The 20,098-nt window shown below is 44.4% G+C and overlaps 1 protein-coding gene across 1 annotated transcript in view; it reads right to left on the reverse strand.

The window, feature by feature from the left end:
- The window catches only part of NUDT6 (nudix hydrolase 6), an 89,995-nt gene that overhangs the window by 21,986 nt on the left and 47,911 nt on the right, over positions 1–20,098 (reverse strand). Inside the window, exon 5 of the mRNA XM_030192261.1 lies at positions 10,386–10,534. Coding sequence (XP_030048121.1) covers positions 10,386–10,534 — 149 coding nt within the window. The remainder of the gene's footprint in view (positions 1–10,385; positions 10,535–20,098) is intronic.

The following is a 20,098-nucleotide window of genomic DNA, read 5'->3' on the forward strand; positions in this document are numbered from 1 at the left end:
GGAGAGATGCATCCATCGTCAGCACCTTTTGTGGCTGAGGAATTTGGAATGGAAGTCCAAGAGTCAAATTGGATCTAATAGTTCACCACTGAAGAGAGCGTATAAGCTCTAGGGACACTTGGAAGACATCTTCCAGGCTTCTCGTGGCTTGATACTACTGAGAAGCCAAAGTCCATTGGGATGATCTCATGTGAAGACGTAATGGGTGTAACATACACTGTGGAAACCATGTGGCCCAATAACCTCAACATCTGCTGAGCTGTGACCTGCTGAGAGTCTCGAATCATGGAAGTGAGTGCAGCAAGAGTGTCCGCTCTCATCTCTGGAAGGTAGGCTCAAACCTTCTGTGTACCGAGTAGCGTTCCTATGAATTCCAATCACTGGATAGTGTGAAGATGGGACTTAGGGTAGTTTAAAATGAACCCTATTAGCTTGAGCACCTGAATAGTCATTTGCACGGGCTCCTGAGCTTCATCTGAAGAGGTGCTCTTCACCAGCCAATTGTCGAGATATGGGAACACATGGACTCTCAGTCTGCGTAGCGATGCTGCAACTACCTACTACTACTTATCATTTCTATAGCGCTACCGGATGTAAGCAGCGCTTCACACTTGAACATGGAGAGACAGTCCCTGCTCAATAAAGCTTACATCTAATTATGACAGACAGACAGGACAAGTAAGGGATAAGAGTTAGGAAGAATTACCGCTAGACATTTGGTGAAGACCCTGGGAGCTAATGCGAGGCCAAAAGGCAACACACGGTACTGAAATTGATGTGTTTCCAGCTGAAATTGAAGATACTTCTGGTGGGCTGGACGTATCGGGATGTGAGTATTCACATCCTTTAAGTCCAGAGAGCATAGTCAATCATTTTCTGAATCATTGGGAGAAAGGTGCCCAGGGAAACCATCCTGAACTTTTTCTCGGACTAGGAATTTGTTCAGAGCCTTAGGTCTAGGATGGGACGCATCCCTCCTGTTTTCTTCTGCACGAGGAAGTACCTGGAACAGAATCCCCGCCCTTCCTCCCCTAGTGGAACGTGCTCGACTGCATGGACCTTCAGAAGGGCTAAGAGTTAAATGAATGAGCTCTTGGTAGGAAATTTGGAGGTTTTTGATACAAATTGAGTGCATATCTGAGACTATTTGAAGAACCCACCAGTCGGCAGTTAAAAGGGGCCACCTTTCATAGAAAACCTTCAACCTCCCCCCAACCGGCAAGTCATCTGGTACAGACACTTTTACTGTGGCTATGTTATGCTGAAGCCAGTGAAAAGCTCATCCCTTGTTTTGACTGGGGAGCAGCAGGGGCTTAGGCGCATGCTGTTGATGTGAATGAGTGCGCTGGGGCTGCGCCTGAACAGGCTGGCAAGCTGAGGGTTGTACCTACACCTCTGATAGTCATAGGCACTCCTCCTAGGTAGATGCAGAAGGCGTCCAGCAGGAGAGAGAAGAGATGGTATCAGTATGTTTTTTTTATTGGTCAGTGACCTCCTCTACTTCTCTCCAAAAATATTATCCCCCTGTCGTGGGGCATCCCGCCAACCTCTGCTGAACAGAAAGTTCCAAATCGACACACGCAGCATGATAGTCTAGCAGAGATCATAGATGCCATATCAAAAGTGTCGTAAGTGCCCTGGCCAAGAACTTTTGACATGCCTTCAGCTGTTTGACCAACTGGTGAAGTGATTCGGCTTGCTCCGAAAGGAGCACCTCAGCCAGGTCCAACTACTGCACACCGAGTTTTGCAAGTGGATGTTCTTGAAGAACTGGTATGATTGTATTCGGGAGATGAGCACTGAAAGCCTGGCACATCTTCCTCCCAAAAGACTCCAGGATTCTAACTTCTCTACCTGGGGCGCCAAGGCATAGTCCCTGGATTCCACCACCTTGGAATTGTGAGGCAACTGAGGTTTATCAAAACCAAGTGCACTGTGGATCCGATACTGGGTGTCGATCTTCTTGGGCATGACAGGGATCGACAGCGCGGAGTCCCAGTTCCTAACGAGGACTTCCTGGAGTATCTCGTGGAGAGGGACAGTCACAGACTCCCTAGAGGAGACTGTAGTCCAAGACCTCGAGCATCTTGGCCCTGGGCTCGTCCTTCACTTCCAAAGGAATAGCATCAGCCATTTCTCTAACCAAAGCAGGGAATGAAAGGCTCTCTGGAGAAGACTTTTTCCTTTTAGGTGGAGGGGATGGTTCAGAGGGAATTCCATAGGACTCATCAGAGGAAAAGTACCTTGGATCCTCCTCTGAATCCCATGAGCGCTTCTCTTCGGTGTCAGGACAATACCTTCTGATAGGAGTGTTGAGACTGAGACTGTACCCCACGCCAATAGAAACTTAGTTTTGTCTGATTCTTCTGCCTTCCATGCTTAGCTACGACTGAGCCAACCCTACCTACAAAGTATTCTCATAAACTTATCTTGATAATAAGATCTGGGCAACTGCCACTAGATCTTGTCGCAACAAATGTGGTCACAGTTTGTGAAGCATTTACAATGAACAAACTCCACCTACGACTGGCCTGACACCATGGAAGCATTGTTCAAATCTTGCCTGCAGCACCTTGTAATCTTGCCTAAAGTCACTTCACTGCCTCAGGTACACCTTAGACTGTGAACTCTCGAGGGATAGGGAATGCCTACTGTACCCGAATGTAACTCGCTTTGAGCTACTACTGTCAAACGGTTGATGGGTTTATTTCACTTGATATACTGTCTTACAAAACAAATTCAGAGAAAGAAAAGGAATACTGTGGTATTATAGGACAGAGAAATAAACATGTAGAGAATGAGAGAAGGGGAGGGCAGGAATGTAGGCATTGATAAGGGAGCACCATATCACAGCTGTTGCTTAGCCGAATGTATATCTGAAGGATCACAGAGGCCTACAATCCAGACAAAACCCAAGAACATGGATGTTTTCACTGAAAGGAATGGCTGGGATTAGCTCCTGCAGTAGCAAGGGATGTTTATTATTACTATAAAATTCTTGATATTTACTAGATTCTTGATATACCGCCTTTCTGAAGTACATTCCAGGTAAATCTTCTGTACAACAATGTGCAATGCAGCCACTAAGACACCAAGCCGCCCTCATCGATTCTAATTTCAAATTCTGAAATTGCTTCAAAGGCAGCCATACAAGTTGGGCAAAAATATCATCTTATCTTTTCTGCACCTTGAAGCTTCATTAGTTTTACAAAGATAAACTATCTCTAGGGTCAAAGGAGTAGCCTAGTGGTATGTGCAGTGGACTGTAAGCCAAGGGACAGGGGTACAAATCCCGTTGTAACGCAGTGAAGTAGAGGAGTAGCCTAGTGGTTAGAGTGATGTGTTGGAAACATGGAAGCTAGAGCTCAAATCCCACTGCTGTGCTTGTTACTTTGGGTAAGTCACTTAACCATCTGTTCTGCCCCAATTTGCATGGAGCAGGCTGTTTGTTAGAGTTGTGGTGTAGCCTAATGGTTAGTGCAGTGGTTTGAGAACAAGGGGCCCAGGTTTAGCTCTTATGATTTGGCTAGCTCAGTCGATACAGCATAAGTACACCTAAGTATTGCCATACTGGGACAGACCAAAGGTCCATCAAGACCAGCATCCTGTTTCCAACAGTGACCAATCCAGGTCACAAACACCTGGCAAGATCCCAAAAAGTACAAAACATTTTTATACTGCTTATCCCCAGCATGAGACTCTTACATCTCAAGGTCATGGGCTCAAGCCCAATGCTGGATGGGTGCAGACCTTTTACAGAGAGGAGGTTGGAAAGAAGAAGCTAGGTGGGTCATCCTCAATAGTGGCAAAAAGTCAAGGAGACCCTGGAAAGGAAAGGGATAATCTGGAATTGGGTAATTTACTGGATCTGAACAGAAGCAGTTTTACCACCGTGAGATGGTGGCAGAGGAAGGTGAGTTCCTTTTATGGGGAAGCCATGCTTACCCTGGGATTGGTAGCATGGAATCTTGCTACTATTTGGGATTCCGGAATCTTGTTACTCTTGGGTTTCTACCAGTTTATTCGTGACATGGATTGGCCACTGCTGGAAGCAGAATACTGGGATAGATGGACCATGGTCTGACCTAGTATGGCTATCTTATGTTATGTTATCAAACAACCCGGCTGGGTCTTATAACTAGTTTTATACCCTTGGAGTTGTATTCCTTGGATTTGGTAGTAGTTTGTAGCGATCAAGCTAAAGATTGTAAACTGGTCACCATATTAGACTGAAGTTCATGAGAGAGCAAATTTTAAGCATTTTGAATTGTCTTGAACAGTGTTCTGGAGACAGATGGGATTTTACATTTAACAAATTGTATGATAAGTACAGATTTGAGCTAAGAGGAGAGAGCCTCCTCCTGTACAACATGTCTTTAATTAACTAGTCAGATATTTTCCTGAACCAGAGATGGCTTACCAACCTCCTGAAAGAGATTTCAAAATGCAAGTTCCCTGCGGGACGAGAAAGACTTAATCCCTAATAGACGCATTATTCCAATGCAGTGCCAAGGAATACAGGATCTCCTTTCCAGAGTTAATTTTTACTTTCCTGACTTCGCTGCATGTGAAATTTCAAAGCCGTCTTTGGCACTTGCTCCCTGGCATTGTGTGCATTTAATTGCAGAACTGAATGCAAAGTCAGCCCAAGGAAACCCCCAGACCAACTCAACTCTTTCTGCAAAAATTAGTTAGGCACTTAAATTATATTCCCGAAGCATAGCATCCAAAGTGATTACAGATGTGGCCCCAATGAGTGTAAAGAGCTTTTTCCGACCAGCCTACCTAAGAGAGGGACAGGTGGATGGCAAATATATCATGCAAGCTGAGAAAATATCTTTTTAGTTTCTTCCATTGTCCATGGATCGAACTTCATTACGGGAGAAACCTCACGTTTTTATTTTTAGCTTCCCCTACTAAGTACTGCTGGTAATTTCAGCAGCCCCTATGAATTGTAAAAGAATGAAAAAAAAAAAACCCCACTGACGTCCATTCCTCAAAGTCCTGCTTCCAATTTTCTGAAGGAAATGAAATAATGTATAAAGCAAGCAGGGCTTCGTCCTTTCACGTGAAGAGGAATGTCTGCTGCAGCTGGGACATGCCAAGAAAAATAAGCTTAACCTCAGCTCCTATGAAAGCCATTTTACATAATCGGGGAAGTCTGCATCTCGGTTTACAGCTGGAACTGCATTCTGACAGAGACCTTACGTGTAAACTGGAAAACTCTCGAAATGGATCCCTGCTTCTACCCCATCTCACCAGTGAGGCAGATTACCCCAGATGTCCACCGAGTGGGTACTAGAAAGAGGAGAAGAGAGGAGATCAGGGTTAGATCACTTGCAGATGGCTATTAGGCTGGCCTGCACTGTATCAGTATTGCCATGAGCAGGTAATGAAAACTCTGATAAAGGACCCAAGACCGTTTGAGGGGACGTTTAAACTGTAGTAAGAAATGCGCGAATATGGGACAGACCTGAGAATGGTCAAATGTTTTCTTCAGACAAGGTGAGCTGGCAGCTCTCAGCAGGAAGCTGAACCTTTACATGTGCACTTGGTAAGCTGGCTAATTCAGAACCAGTCATGGCTTGTAAAGTACATTTTAGGTTGGGCTGGCTGTGTAGTATAAGGACAGGGTATTGGCTATTAACATGCTGCAAGGAGTGATTGGAACCATGAAACAGAGATGGTAAGGAGGAGTTTTCCTCTTGACTGGATGGGTGACGAGTTTTCCAATATCGGGTACGTGGAGACTCCTTAGTACACAGAGGTTATGGCCCATGGATTTGTTACTGCATATAAACGATACCACGGGATAATGGAACTGTTCATTTACCTCCATTTAGATCTACTGTACGTACGTATAACTGACCCTGCTAAGTTCAAAAACTTAACAATATAACACATAACATTATCATCCATCGTCTAACTGAATAATGCAGAGATCAGCAAAAATGAACTCAAGCAACGCTCTTTACACTTAACCCAGGAGTGCTGCACAGGACAACGTTACAGTAAAATGTCAAATGTATAACGGCTTATTATATAAATATGAAGTTAGTTAGTTTTAAATGAATAACGGGGCTATACATCGAGCATGAATAATGTCTATGATTTCATTATTGTTCATTGATAACCCTTTCAATTGCTTTCAGGGCCTCTGAATCTGTAATGTTGGTTGCACTAGTAGCATTATCGATGTCATCACCATCGTCACTGCATTCTTCACCAGCAGTTTCATTGGCTATAGTGCCTTGTAGATTTTGAAAGATTTTCTTATTTGTGAGAAGCTGAGTCATTGGGGCTATTTCATCAATTCCAGCCATTCCTTAAAAGTTGTCAGTTATTTGTAAATTGGATTCTTCTGCAGGTTCATAAAGTCACTGAAGTTACTTTTTCTTTGATAGGTTTCCCAGTTGACAGTTCAACATCTTCTTCTTCTTCTATACACCCTTCAAACCTGTGGTCTGATTTCTTTTCAACAAATGAGGTGTTGTCATCTACTGCGGAGAGCAGAAAGCTTCACCAAGTCACTTAAGTCAGTAATTTTCAATAGATTTACTCTTGACCCTATACCACGTGGCTTTAAGGAAAGGGAAAGGAAATGGGATTTGATATACAACCTTCTGTGGTCACATTCGTCTCTTTTCCAAGCTGAAGAACCCTAACCTCTTTAGCCTTTCCTCATACGAGAGGAGTTCCATCCCCTTTATCATTTTGGTCGCTCTTCTTTGAACCTTTTCTAATTCTGCTATATCTTTTTGAGATACAGAGACCAGAACTGAACACAATACTCAAGGTGCAATCACACAGTGGAGCGATATAAAGGCATTATAGAATTTTTAGTCTTATTCACCATCCCTTTCCTAATAATTCCTAGCATCCTGCTTGGTCACCGCCACACTGAGCAGAAGATTTCAGTGTATTATCTGTAACGACACTTAGATCTGCAAAGACAGGTGCTTATATTACCACACTGCTTATTTAAATTCAATGGGAATGAAGGTATCAGCTATTAAACCTGGATGCAAAGAACTGTACGGAAGACCTGAAGGCCAAGTGCATGGTTTAAACCTGATTTAACCTGTTAAACCTGGATGAAAAGAAGTGTGCAGAAGACCTGAAGGCCAAGTGCATGGTTTAAATCTGATTTAACCTATTAAACCTAATGGTTTAAACCTGATTTAACCTATTAAACCTGGATTCAAAGAAGTGTATGGAAGACCTGAAGGCCAAGTGCATGGTTTAAACCTGATTTAACCTATTAAACCTAATGGTTTAAACCTGATTTAACATATTAAACCTGGATGCAAAGAAGTGTGTGGAAGACCTGAAGGCCAAGTGCATGGTTTAAAGCTGATTTAACCAAGTGCATGGTTTAAACCTGATTTAAACTATTAAACCTGGATGCAAAGAAGTGTGCGAACGACCTGAAGGCCAAGTGCATAGTTTAAACCTGATTTAACCTATTAAACCTGGATGCAAAGAAGTGTGCAGAAGACCTGAAGGCCAAGTGCATGGTTTAAACCTGATTGAACCTATTAAACCTGATGGCTTAAACCTGATTGAACCTATTAAACCTGGATGCAAAGAAGAGTGAGGAAGACCTGAAGGTCACGTCCATGGTTTTAACCTGATTTAACCTATTAAACCTAAATGCAAAGAAGTGTGCGGAAGACCTGAAGGCCAAATGTATGGTTTAAACCTAAACCTGATAGTTTAAACCTGAGTTTCTCCCTTATATGGTGTGAAGCCCCACCCAGCGCATCCCAGAATGCATTGGGCAGGGCTGGGTGCCGCCATTTTCAAGGTGGTGCTGCTGGTAGAGGAGGTAGTGTACCTCCCTCCTCCAACAATATTGGGGGTGGGGAGAGCCGGGGTGGGGAAGCCGCTAGACTACCAGGTGGGGAGGGGGGGGGGAGTTGATTTACGGCCCACTGGGCCACCAGGGCTTTTTGGGGGGGATGCTAGGGGAGTTAGGGGGGGCTTGAAACCCACCGGATCTCCAGGCTCCCTGAACTTGTGTCGGGGGGTTCGGGGGGACCTCCAGCCCCCAAGTTGTTGGCTTGGGGTGGGAGTTCAGTGGGGGCACTTGGCCACCAGGACCGTGCTGTTTGGGGTCTGGTGGTCCCACGGATCTCCAGCCCGTGTTTGACAGGTCTGGGCTTTTGACAGCCCAGACCTGTCAAACAAGTGCGGGAGGATTGTGCCTGAATCCTCCTGCATTTTACCCTAAGATCAGAGTTAATAGCGCGCATAAATTTGCATGCTATTATCTCGATCATAGGGGTGGTAAAGCCCTGCACTGTTCCAGAGCTATTTTTAGAGCGCTGTTTGGACCAGCGCGTGGCTTTCGATCATCTGGGCATGAGCCATGGACACTGCAGGGGAGACAATGGATGGGAGCGATGGCTGCGCTCTGTGCAGCTGTACCTCTCTCACAGCCTTTGCAATGGCCCTGTCTGTCCTCCTCCTACCGGCTGGGACTGTTGAAGACAGATTTCAGAAGCAGCAAGAACAAACCTGTATGTTCCTTCTCTTCTCACTGTAGCTGCCTTTGGCCTTCATAAAAAGTGGGCAGTGTGCTGAGGATTAGGCTCACCAGCTGCTACAGTTGCATCACTGTCACCAAAACCATAGCTACCTCTCCTCTCGCCCCTCCAAACTGCCCATAACACTAATGAAAAATTCATAAGCAAGAGGAATGTTTCTATTGATTCAGTGCCTGTAAGCTCCACATAAGTTTAGAGTCTCTAGGATTCCTTTCAAGAAGCAGGGAGTGATCACTTCATTGAACACTCAGGAGACAGTGAACTTTCTATCAGCTTAGAGTAACTTAAGTCTGGTCCAACAACGAAGTGAACATAGCATCAGAGCAGAGCAGAAATGGACAAGCTGTAAGTAGCAAAATACGCACCGATAGTTATAAATCTCTTTGCTGTAGGCAAATAACTACAATCCTCTTAAGAAGCTCACAGGAATCTACACTCGGAGACCGCAGGTTGGTGCCTGAATGCTGCCCTGTCTGGTAGGCACTTGGTATCTTTAAGGTTAAAGTTCAAATGGATGAGAAGACCTCCTAGCTTTAATTGTAGTCCTGCTCTGCTCTCTAAGTAATCACCACTCGCTAATCGCTCGTCACTGTCGCCACACATAAACCCACAAACTGGTTTGTCTTTGCAGCACTCTCACAACGCAACAATGATTTTGCTACTGAGAGAAAAACATGTGATTTATAGTAAATTGAACCCCCGATTCCAAATATGAACTCCGAATTTGCCTGACACGTCTAGATTTTAAGTTATACATGCAAAGCCTATTCACTTATAATATTAATGCTTGGGATGCATTTGTGTTAGTAGTGCAGAACTTCCTTGGGAACAGACGAGCTGAAAACTATGCTGAACTAGTAGACAACACGCTTAAAGCATATGAACAACTTGGCTGCCGAATGTCATTGAAAATGCATTTCTTACATTCCCATCTTGACTTTTTCCCACCCAATTTGGGACACGTAAGTGACGAACATGGAGAGAGGTTCCATAAAGACATTTCTACAATGGAGAACAGATATCAAGGCCGCTGGAATCCCAACATGATGGGGGACTATATGACCAGTCACAAACGCAAAAGCAGATGCCTGAAGCACTTTTAACAGTACTGGGTCTTGCTGAAGTAAGACTTTTAAACTGGAATACGAGACTTTTTTGAAATGTTGTTATTCCATTACATTTTCATATACTGTTTACTACGAAAACTTTGATGTAGATCAGGTAATTGTTGGAGTAAAACTCGTTCTGTAAAAAATTATTCAATGCTTTCCAAGTGCTTAATTCATTTGGGCAAACTTATGCATAACAAAATTTCCTGACGTGTTACAACAATTCTGACTTTGGATTTGGAATACGCACACTAAATTTAGTATAGGACAAATGGTTTTTGCCCAGTAGCTCACAAAAAAGTTTTTTTGTTGTGCTGTGTGGCAGCAGTGGTGGGTAATGTAGACAGAAGAAGAGTCCAGTCGTGGACCTTTTCAAGGTGACGTCATCCTCGGAGGGCAGAAGCATTACACAGAAATGCTGTGAGAAGGTTGGGGTCATGCATCATGAAGTCTGCTTCATGGAGGAGGGGTAGGCGGGGAAAAACAGCAGAACCAGAGGGAGACAAATAGCATTAGCAGCATCGTGGGGGAAGTGACGTGCTGTGCAGCCCAGTGGGGAGTGCGACATGCTAGGGTTTTCGGCGCCCTGAGTCACTGCTCACCTACAGATTAAAAGTCGGCCCTGAGAAAATGTTATACTGTTATAACTATCTCCCTTGCAGTTTCTGAGCCCCCCAACCCCACATAAATGAAAATTATTTCTTCAGAAATAGTGTTACGTTTTTACCCAGCAGACATGTGCAGAGCACTTGAATTCTGTCGTGTAATGTAAACTGCTGGTATTAAGGGTGCAGACCTCAGTCAAAACATCATCTCTATTTGTCACTACCTTGAAAGATACTTCATTCCCTAAGAGGTAGGTGGGCATCTTTAATTCTGGGGGAACAAAAAGAGAAAAGTCCAGACCTGGTCATAACCTGGCTGGAGCTCATTTTGCTGTTATTTATTTTGCTGCATTTGTATCCCACATTTTGCCACCTATTTGCAGGCTCAATGTGGCTTACATTATGCCGCAATGGCATCACCATTAACGGAATGATAAGTACAAAGAAGTGTTACAATTAAGGTAAATGAAAATATCAAGTAAATTAGATGTAAGAAATAAAATATCAAGTGAATTAGAAGTAAATAAATAAATAATTCATAACAGGTATATAAGAACAAGGCCAAGGTAAAACGTTCAATAATATCAATGTGTTCTGGTGCATTTTTGATGTCAAGTCTTTTATGAAGGACTCTTCTTATATCTTATACTTATGCATCACATGTGCAAGGTCAAAGATTTCAGGTGCAGAGTGTTGGCAGTGGAGGAATGAGCTGACAGGATATGAAACACTGCAGAGGATGTACAGAGGGTGCACCCTTCTTTTAAGGACGAGTACAGAAAACGAAGATGAATGACTGCAACCAGAAGAAATCTAAATGGAAAAGATTCATTGGGTTTGGCTACCAAACATTCTCTCAAATCATCCTCAGTTGCAAGGCACAGCCTGTTCCATAGGGATGGTGACTGGGCAAGGAACAGCTCAGCTTTATCTTTTTGAGACTCAGGATAGGAAGAACTTTCTAGAAAGGGGTTTGATATTTGGAAACAGGGGTGCCAATCAGCCAGGCAGGACTGATGTTAGCCATGTAGAGGCCCAGGGAAGACACGAGGGAGGGGGCAGCTATGTCCCTTCAGGTTGAGACAGGCTTTGAGCTCTTGGTGGCATGGGTTCCAGGGCAGCTGTGCTGGTTGCTACCCCCATGCCAGTCCTCATCAAGGGTTGACGTCTTGAGGCTTGGTGCTACTGCTCACAAGTTTCAAACTTGTGATGATTCATCTTGTGTGGTTTTCCGGAAAGATGCAAAAATAAATGGTAATTCATTTAAATTTTACTCTGCACATGTCTGTTATGCTTCTTTTCCTTGCTCACATCATGGTGTCTCTTCACAGGAAGGAGCTGCCTAATGCAACCATATGGGATTCCTGCAATAAATCAACAGCGGCCCCTTGTAGAAGACTGGAATGGACTGTTCAGCTCTCCAAGGCTTTAGCTGTTAATAATGGTTTATGTGGTCAACGTTGGCGTTTTATGAGGGCTCTGGACCCAAAGGTCAGGGCAATGCAGCCCACAGCTGTTCTATCCCCTGAACTCTCCGCAGGCAGCAGCTTTACCATCGAGAGAAGAACTTCCTATAAGAACGGAAATCTGTTCCACAAAAATCAGTTTTAAAAAGCCATTTAGAAAAGCACTCTGTTGTCTGCACTCGTCGTTAATAGTGTCAGAACCCCACACACAAAGCTGCAGGCCTCAGGAGCCACCCTTTCTCAGAGACGAGCTGCAAATTCATAACCTGAACCCTCCGGGGTAACTGCAGCTATGCTGACCTCAGCAGACCGATGTCCTTCTCGTGATGCAAGCATTCGAAGTGCTGTTCAGTTAGAATCAGAAAACTGCACAGAGGCAGCACGTCAGCCGCATGATTCATGTCATGGAAAGTTCCCCACACAGGTGCCGACGTAGTAGCTTGTGGCAGGCATACTGCAGAGTGTCGCAGGGCTTCTGTACAGTTTAGTGCTACTATGATCACCCTATGCACAAAGGCGCTTAAGCCCAAATTCTATACATGGTGCCTAGAGTTACGCACATTAAAATGGGTACACGCCCAATTTAATGCACGTAACTTAATTGAATAATGAGCCAGTCAGCATTGATAACAACCAATTAGCACTAACTGGCCCTAATTAGGATTTACACACATATCGCATTCTATAATGATATGCGCATAAATCCTAATGCATGTAACTATTTCGGGACATTGCTAAATTTTATGCGTGTACATACAGAATCACACCTACAGTTAGGCGCAGTTACGCACTAAGCGTGATTCTATAAAAGACACATAACCCTTATAGAATTGCGCTAAGCACATTAAATTTTCAGCCCTGACTTTTAGGAGCCACTTATAGAATTTGGCCCTTAGTGCACGAGAAAGCTGTGTGCAAAGACTTGTGCTTACATTGGCCCACTGCTTATTTAAATCCAATGGGAATGAAGGTATCAGCTATTAAACCTGGATGCAAAGAAGTGTGTGGAAGACATGATGGCCAAGTGTATGGTTTATACCTGATTTAACCTATTAAACTTGATGGTTTAAACCTGCTTAACCTATTAAACCTGGATGCAAAGAAGTGTGCGAACGACCTGAAGGCCAAGTGCATAGTTTATACCTGATTTAACCTATTAAACCTGATGGTTTAAACCAGATTTAACCTATTAAACCTGGATGCAAATGAGTGTGCGGAAGAAAGGGCAAGTGCATGATTTTCTAATGCTGTGGTCTGCAGAGGCGTAAAAGGTAGCTTGTTCTTTCGTTGCTAATTAGTGAGGATTTCATGTCTGTTCCTTCTCTTTCAGCACAAAGTGCCCACATCTTAGAAGTGTAAATGATATCATACCAATAATTTTCTGTGGAGAATAGCATAGCATTCCAGACATGCACATATATTAGTTTTAGCATCGGTCCCCCATGAGCGGGCAGCGAGTGGGCAGAAAAGCCAAAAAGAGTGTGTGTTCTCTGAAGATGGCATGCTTTTATTAACCAAAGGAAGTGACCACTCTAGATAAGACACAGTGAGATAAAGCAGTGCTCTTGGCCCTTATCAGTAGGGCGTCAGAGTCTGACCTTTAACCTCAAGTCTTATTGATCCTGTGAAGGTCTAAGATGTGAAGAAGCCCCCCTTAAAGCATCACTGGATGTAGATACTACCAGGAAACTTCAAAAGATCAACAAGCTGGTTCAAAGCATCCTCCCGCTGGAGTGTCTGAGAATAACCCGAGGTATTTCTGGAGAAGAAATGAGCACTTTTCAGCTACAGACCTGCCTTCTATTTTGAGCCTAGCTAAGCTGCTAATGTTGCATCTGGGGCCCCTGCCTTTCAGCGAATCCATGGCTGCAGCACTGGTACAGAATCTGGAGTGCGCTGCAGAATCACAGAACATGGCCTAGCAGCTTGCCTGATGCCTACGCCAACCAACCAAGCTCTACCCCTTAACATTTTTACATGCAACACTCATGCCTTTCTCTCTTCCCTTGCCCACCCTTGTGTATCTCTTCTTCCTTATTGTTCTCCATCCTTCAATCTTGCTCTCACAAGTTTCCACTCTCCTTTCCCCCTGCCAGTCTCAACCCTCATTCTTCCTCCCTCCTGAATCCTCCACTCTCTGTCCCCACCACTCACCCCTCAGTTCTCACTACCGTGTCACCAGTTCCTGAGTCCCAACCTTGAAAGCTGCTCCTCTAACCTTCCAGGGGCGCTTTTGCTCTCTCCTTCCTTCCTTCATGAGGAGAGCAGGCCCCGTGGTCAGGTGCCTCTAGCCACTTCTTATTCTCAGGCTTCTTTCCCTTCCATTCAGGTCAGGGCAACAATTTGACCAGTCCAGAAAGGAGAGAAACTGATAGCAGGAACAGAAGTGCTTGAGAACCAGGCCTGCTCTCCTCTGTCCTGACCATGGTTGGGGGGCAGCACTGCCTTTCCTATCTATGGCTCCAGCGGGCTGGCTCCAAGGAACAGCAGTGGCCAGTGGTTCTTCAGCTCCACGTAGGCTTCCTCAGAGGGAAGGATTGGTGGTATCCACTTTTTCTTTGGATCTCTACCACATCAGAAGGAGGAGAAGGCAGGGCCAAACTACCATAGTAGCCCGGGATATGGGGCAGTCATCCTGACTACCTCTCTCTTCACGGAACAGTCCTAGTAACAACATAGCAAAGAATAGATCCAAATCTCACAAAAGCTGTTTCTACTAATAAGCTTTTTTTAAATGTTTATTCAATTTTATAACGAAAACACATTATACGATAATAGCACATCTACATCAAATATCTTGCCTCAGTCATAAACAGGTAACAAATAAACATTATCTCCACTCCCCTAACACCCCCCTCCCTCAACTATTCCATGAGGCAGTGGTAGAAGTACTACTATGAACTAACCTCCCAGGATATAGAAAAATCAATAGTTCCAGGGATCTTACATTATCTCATCATGGGTTCACTACAGTTTTCCATGCATGATATAAACCCCATATCGTATGAAATTTCACCAAATGCCCATTACGGCCAGCCGTTAAATGTGACATTTGATATATAGTCAAGATTGCGAAGAACTATAGGTAACATAGGCATTGCTGATTGTTTCCATGCAGCTCCTATCGATAATTTACTAGCTACAAAAATAATAACTGCAAGCTGATGGATTTCTTTACTAACTCCCCTAGGTTTAAAATGCAATAAACAACGTGCTGCTTTATGTTAACATTTATGTTTAACATTTCTCATTCGTGACTTGAGTTCTCTTCATCACGTCACTTGATGATCATATTTTATCATCATCATTAGCTATAAGACTCCTGATGTAGGCCATCCGGCCGAAACACAACGTTGTGTCGAGTCATTTTTAATGTGGAATTGTGTTATTATTTGTTTGAATATTATTACATTTTGTTTATTTTAAACTTAACTTCAGGTCCAATTATTGGATAGCCTGGCTCATATTCCCACCTTTTTGATAGCTAATCTTGAGCATCTGATGCAGAAGCACTAACGATTCAGATCAGAACTTTTGAGCAAGTGGACAGCCCCACCAGATATGGTACATATCCCCTGCCTCTCCACAGTTGCGCCAACGTAAACCCAAACCTTTGCCAAAAATATGCATTAGGCGCTGTGGGGTATAGTACCAATGATATAATATCTTGTACCCATTCTCCATTAGATTAGCTGACACTGAAGCCTTGAAAAGATATTTAAAGCAATAGCTATGTAGATCCCAGCAGTGCTTCTCATTTAGCAGTGTAATGGAGAACAGGCACATTTAGAAGAAGCAGAGCTAAATACAGGTGCGATATACAGCCCTGCCTCGCAGTTCACAACGCCCGTCCCAAGGAGGTCTCCTTGAGCTGCAGCTCACCCAAGCCCACCTCTGAAGGTAATCTCGCAACTGATGATAATGAAATTCATGGTGATTAGGAAGTCCATATTCATCCCTCAACTCTAAAAAGACACAAGTTCCCTATCTGCGCAAATCTGGTTCAGGGTGTAAACACCCCGCCATTCCCAATGGCGACATAAAGAATCCAGCTGCCCCACTTGAAACCCTGGAGCAAACCGAATCGCCGTCTGCAAAAAGTATTGTCACCCAGGGAAGAGCCAGCGCCACATCCGACTCCAAACCAGAAGAGGGTAGTATAATAATGGAGAAGCCCTACAGGGCACGGATCTCATTTCCAGCCGTTCTAATTGCTCTCCCAGTCTGCCACAAGGCGTAACGTTGCTGCCTGAAAGTATGCTAAAAAAATTGGAAACCCCAGGCCTCCCTTTTGCCTCGGTTAAAACAGCATCACACAGCGTACCCGTGGCGAGCGTGTCCTTCAAATGAGGTGCTGGACATATTCCGTATAATCTGCATTAAGGGCATATATATTAACAATATTATTAACCTGGTTATCAAAAAAAAACCAATAGTATATATTGCCCCCCCCCCCCCCCCGATCTCAAACCACCTGCTTCACCTGCCACCTCTTAGAAGCTGCTAGGGCCACCAAGACCACCTTGGTTTTATTATGCAGATTGTTAGCGGCAAAGTACACAGAGGGATACTTAACATGTCTACAATATCTCTCACGATCTTGTCTCAGATGCGTCTGCTGTACAAGTGCAATGTTCACCTTCAAGCGTAATAACTCTCGAAAAAGTAGGCTGTGTTTGGTTGGTGAATTTAGTCCCCTCACATTGAGGAACATCATAACACGTTCACCCATCCATGTACTGTAGTTATTTATTTATTTATTTATTTATTGCATTTGTATCCCACATTTTCCCACCTTTTTGCGGGTTCAGTGTGGCTTACAATATGAGTTGAATGTTGGAAATACAATTTGTTACAGATAGTTAGGGATTATATTAAGCAGGGTGAGACGAAACAATTGAGGTGTCGTTAAGGAATGTAACAATGGAACATAAACATTGAAACTTTGGAAGGAAACAATGGGAGCTTATCCCCAAAATCTTAAACATAATAACAATGGGAGCTTATCCCCAAAATCTTAACATAATAACGAAACTGAAATATGTGCATATCATTTTCCCTAGAACTACCTAGATGCCACAGCCCCCTCACTAATCCCACTCTAGCCCCCCCACCCTTCCCACCCCTCTACCCATCACCTCTCACTTGGACTACTGCAACTTGCTTCTCACCGGTCTTCCACTCAGCCATCTCTTTCCTCTTCAGTCTGTTCAGAATGCTGCTGCTGCAATTAATGTTTCGCCAGGGTCGCCGTGCCCATGTCGGCCCTCTTCTGGAGTCACTTCGCTGGCTCCCTGTCCGTTTCTGTATACAGTTCAGGCTCCTCTTGTTGACCTATAAGTGCATTCACTCTGCTGCCCCTCTCTGCCTCTCCACCCTCGTCTCTCCCTACACTCCTTCCCGGGATCTCCGTTCACTAGGCAAATCTCTCCTAATTGTACCCTTCTCCCCCATCGCTAACTCCAGACTCCGTTCCTTTTATCTTGCCGCACCTTATGCCTGGAATAGACTCTCTGAGCCATTACGTCAAGCTCCATCCCTGGCCGCCTTCAAATCCGGGCTAAAGGTCTACCTGTTTGATGCTGCTTTTAATTCCTAACTTGTCACCTGCTTGTAACATTTATCTTGTCTTCCTCTCTTCGATAGTCCCTTCCCATATGTCCTATCTGTCTGTCCCACCCTTATCCCTTATTTGTCCTGTCTGTCTGTCCTATTAGATTGTAAGCTCTCTTGAGCAGGGACTGTCTTTTCTACATGTTAAATTGTGAAGCGCTGCATATGACTGGAAGCAAAAATACATAGTAAAAATTTTTTTAGATACATTAAAAGCAGGAAACCGGCCAAAGAGTCGGTTGGGCCGCTGGACGAAAATGGTGTTAAAGGGGCGATCAAGGAGGACAAAGCCGTAGCGGAGAAATTAAATGAATTCTTTGCTTCGGTCTTCACCTAGGAGGATTTGGGGGGGACACCGGTGCCGGAAAGAATATTTGAAGCGGGGGAGTCGGAGAAACTAAACAAATTCTCTGTAACCTTGGAGGATGTAATGGGTCAGTTCAGCAAGCTGAAGAGTAGTAAATCACCGGGACCTGATGGTATTCATCCCAGAGTATTAATAGAACTAAAAAATGAACTTGCGGAGCTACTGTTAGAAATATGCAATCTGTCCCTAAAATCGAGTGTAGTACCGGAAGACTGGAGGGTAGCCAATGTTACTCCGATTTTTAAGAAGGGCTCCAGAGGAGATCCGGGAAATTATAGACCGGTGAGTCTGACGTCGGTGCCGGGCAAGATGGAGGAGGCTATTATTAAAATAAAATTGCAGAGCATATACAAAAACATGGACTGATGAGACAAAGTCAGCACGGATTTAGTGAAGGGAAGTCTTGCCTCACCAATCTAATGCATTTTTTTGAGGGGGTAAGCAAACATGTGGACAATGGGGAGCCGGTTGATATTGTATATCTGGATTTTCAGAAGGCGTTTGACAAAGTGCCGCACGAAAGACTCCTGAAGAAATTGCAGAGTCATGGAATCGGAGGTAGGGTATTATTATGGATTAAGAACTGGTTGAAAGATAGGAAGCAGAGAGTAGGATTGCGTGGCCAGTATTCTCAGTGGAGGAGGGTAGTTAGTGGGGTCCCGCAGGGGTCTGTGCTGGGCCCGTTGCTTTTTAATGTATTTATAATGACCTAGAGATGGGAATAACTAGTGAGGTAATTAAATTCGCCGATGACACAAAATTATTCAGGGTCGTCAAGTCGCAGGAGGAATGTGAACGATTACAGGAGGACCTTGCGAGACTGGGAGAATGGGCGTGCAAGTGGCAGATGAAGTTCAATGTTGACAAGTGCAAAGTGATGCATGTGGGTAAGAGGAACCCGAATTATAGCTACGTCTTGCAAGGTTCCGCGTTAGGAGTTACGGATCAAGAAAGGGATCTGGGTGTCGTCGTCGATGATACGCTGAAACCTTCTGCTCAGTGTGCTGCTGCGGCTAGGAAAGCGAATAGAATGTTGGGTGTTATTAGGAAGGGTATGGAGTCCAGGTGTGCGGATGTTATAATGCCGTTGTATCGCTCCATGGTGCGACCGCACCTGGAGTATTGTGTTCAGTACTGGTCTCCGTATCTCAAAAAAGATATAGTAGAATTGGAAAAGGTACAGCGAAGGGCGACGAAAATGATAGTGGGGATGGGACGACTTTCCTATGAAGAGAGGCTGAGAAGGCTAGGGCTTTTCAGCTTGGAGAAGAGACGGCTGAGGGGAGATATGATAGAAGTGTATAAAATAATGAGTGGAATGGATCGGGTGGATGTGAAGCGACTGTTCACGCTATCCAAAAATACTAGGACTAGGGGCATGAGTTGAAGCTACAGTGTGGTAAATTTAAAACGAATCGGAGAAAATTTTTCTTCACCCAACGTGTAATTAGACTCTGGAATTCGTTGCCGGAGAACGTGGTACGGGCGGTTAGCTTGACGGAGTTTAAAAAGGGGTTAGATAGATTCCTAAAGGACAAGTCCATAGACCGCTATTAAATGGACTTGGAAAAATTCCGCATTTTTAGGTATAACTGGAATGTTGTTACGTTTGGGGAGCGTGCCAGGTGCCCTTGACCTGGATTGGCCACTGTCGGTGACAGGATGCTGGGCTAGATGGACCTTTGGTCTTTCCCAGTATGGCACTACTTATGTACTTATAGAAATGATCTATAGTAGTAGTAGTAGATTTCCTCCATATAGGAGCAAATCCACGGAAGGAAGTGGGCCTTGAGCACAAGCCATGTAACATCCCCAACGCCAAACATAGTGCAGAGTAATTCAGAACTGTGAGAGCTGAGATCCATGCCCCTTTGGGCGACTGCATGGCTACCTAGACCTAAGTTACTCAGTTGCTTGTGTAGGGCTTCTCCATTATTATACTACCCTCCTGGTTTGGAGTCAGATGCAGCGCCGGTTCTTCCCTGGGCGACAATACTTTTTGTAGACGGCGATTCGGTTTGCTCCAGGGTTTCAAGTAGGGCAGCTGGATTCTTTATGCCACCATTGGGAATGGCGGGGTGTTTACAGCTGGTATAAAAGCTTGTGCCAGTCACTGTACTAGCTCACCACACATTGACGTAAAGCTTCTTTCAAGGCAACTGTGTGGTAGACTGCTGACGTTGTAGACGTTTCTTGCCTTTAGCCATGCTGGACGAGCCTGCTGTGCTGCCAAAGCGTTGGGTGAAGTGTAGCCAATGTCGTTCCTGTTTCCGGTAAAAGTTCCTTGGGCTCCGCAACTGAATGACTTGATGTTTGCTGTCTTTATAAAATACCAACGCAACCATCTGTATCTTATGCCATGGTCTCTGAAACAGGTCTGATAAGCATT

Source organism: Microcaecilia unicolor, chromosome 2, assembly GCF_901765095.1.
Source record: "Microcaecilia unicolor chromosome 2, aMicUni1.1, whole genome shotgun sequence".
NCBI classification, from domain to species: Eukaryota; Metazoa; Chordata; class Amphibia; order Gymnophiona; family Siphonopidae; genus Microcaecilia; species Microcaecilia unicolor.